Genomic DNA, 2049 nt, shown 5'->3' with positions numbered 1-2049 from the left:
CTACGCACCGTTTGCGTTGGATCGCGAGTGAGACTCGCGATCGATACCGCGCACAGCCTTCAGCTCCGACTTCACCCTGTTCAAGTCCTTCTCGACGCGCGCCATGCGCGTTTTTAGCTGAACGTAGCGCTGTTCATGACCGCGCTCGCGGTGGTGAGAGATGGAGAGGGACATCTCCATCTGCATCTTTTCGAGCTGTGTGCTCAAAATTGCCTGCTCTGCGATAAGCTGTTCCTCAACTGCCGTGAGTACTGGTGGTTCCACCTTGCCTTTGTTTGCGATGAGCCGACCACCCGTTCCATCTATGGTGGTCAGCGCGGCGTGGGCCTCAGTGTCGATGTGTTGGTGAGGGTCATGGTGCAGCTCTCTCAGCTCTCTCAGCTCCCTCTCCTTCCGCTTCTCTAGGATGGCGTCCTCTTTTTCCATAAAGAGCAACGTCTCCGGCGCATCGGCTCGCACGGGCGGCCGAGCCGTCGACCTGGTGCGGCGGTTGTAAACGGCGTCCTGAACCTGTTTGCTATCCTGCTTCATTGAGGTGACGCGCCGCGGGGTGGAGGTGCGCAGGCGGCGGTGCTCAGCAGGAGACTGCAGTGGGAGCGACGTTTCCGAGTTCGCACGTTGCGACATCGCACTGGGTGTGTAGACAAGACCAATGCTGCCACCCGCCCGTGGTTCTCCAATACGCTGTGTTGCTTCTCCCCTGACTGTGCCGCTGTGAAAGCAGGGCACCAGACTGGAGGTGTGACTATCAGAAGTGCTTTTGGCGTGCGAGTCGGGGAGGTTAGTCGCTGTTGCTGCTACTGCAGCCGCCGCTGCCGTCACCGCCCCTGGATATCTTTTCACGGAGGCTGGCGTGTCACCGGCCTTTCGGTTGTTCCCGAGCACGCCAACACGACCAGAGTTCTCTGTGCTGCGGCTTCGGCTGCTGCTGTTTTCTACAGTTGCCGGAGAGCCCCGACAACGTGGGGTGCTCTGATCTTCGCTCAAGTAGCCCTGTCTACGTTGTACCATCTGTTCATGTTGTGTTGGCTGCGATCGCTGCGACGTCGAAGTCACTACGGAATGAGTGGAGGGCCCACGCCGCTCAGCGTTGACGCTACTACTCTCACCGCTGCGACTACCGGCGCCGAAGAGCTGTTGGTATGTGTCACTTTCTTTTGCGTCCTGCTGGGCTTCCGTACGCCTCTCCAACGCGGCGGCTGCCGCGCGCCGCTCCGGCGAGGGCAGCAGCCGCTCTCCGGTCATTTTGTAAGAGCGGTACTGTGCTGCGGGCAGCTCCCTGTAGTTCTCCTCCGCCCGCAGTTGTGCCGACGGCGGCGTCGAGCCGCTGCGACTTCGAGCTGTCAGACTGGTGGCGGCACCGCCACCCGTCCCTTGTCCGTTTACAATGATGGGCCATGGCGTGAGTGCCACACCTGTCCGGTGACCAGGCTGCGAGAGCGACCTCGGCTGTGCCTTCGTCGGGCCAGCCACCGTCAGTGACATGAGGGGTACAGACTCAACAGCTTTTACGATTTGCTGGGCACGCTGGGGGGGAGCCTCGGATTCGTGGGTCGTGGCAGGCCTCGCCGACTGCAGATGAGATGCGGTCTGCTGTTGCCGCCGGTGCTGCTGCTCTTGCGGCGGCAGAGCTGCAGGCTGCGCGTCGGTGAGTTGTGACGGGGCAGACACCGACATATTCCCCCGGTTGCTGGCGTCGCTGAAGGTGTCAAGCGGGGGATGGGTGTCGCCCAGCGAGCGTTTCGGTGGTGCAGCCGAGGGCGGGGCTGCGGGTGTGGCGTCCTCCATGGGCTGCAGCCGGAGAGTGCACTGCTCCAACACGTCGCTGATGTCCTTCAGGAGTTCCTTCACCTCAGCTGAGTTGATGTGAATGCATCCCTTGCCAGGTGGCTGCTGCCACTTCACCAGCTGCGCGTAGATGTTCTGGAGCGCGTTGCGGTGGGACTCATAGGCGACGATGCTCGTGTCCAGCATCGCCTCCGTCCAGGCAAGCCTTTTGAGCTGTTGCTGCTGCTGCTGCTGCTGCACTGGTGACGTGGACATCGTCAT

At 61.6% G+C, this 2049-nt stretch overlaps 1 protein-coding gene across 1 annotated transcript; it reads right to left on the bottom strand.

Moving 5' to 3' along the window:
• Nucleotides 1-2049, bottom strand: JKF63_07401 (uncharacterized protein; the record flags this gene model as incomplete). The annotated part of the gene is made up of 1 exon (XM_067903340.1): nt 1-2049. One exon carries the CDS (start codon nt 2047-2049, stop codon nt 1-3), a length of 2049 nt encoding a protein of 682 aa, XP_067759650.1.

This window comes from Porcisia hertigi, chromosome 5 (genome assembly GCF_017918235.1).
Source record: "Porcisia hertigi strain C119 chromosome 5, whole genome shotgun sequence".
NCBI lineage: Eukaryota > Euglenozoa > Kinetoplastea > Trypanosomatida > Trypanosomatidae > Porcisia > Porcisia hertigi.
The sequence above is the reverse complement of the archived record's forward strand: the minus strand, read 5'-3'. Positions and strand labels throughout refer to the sequence as shown.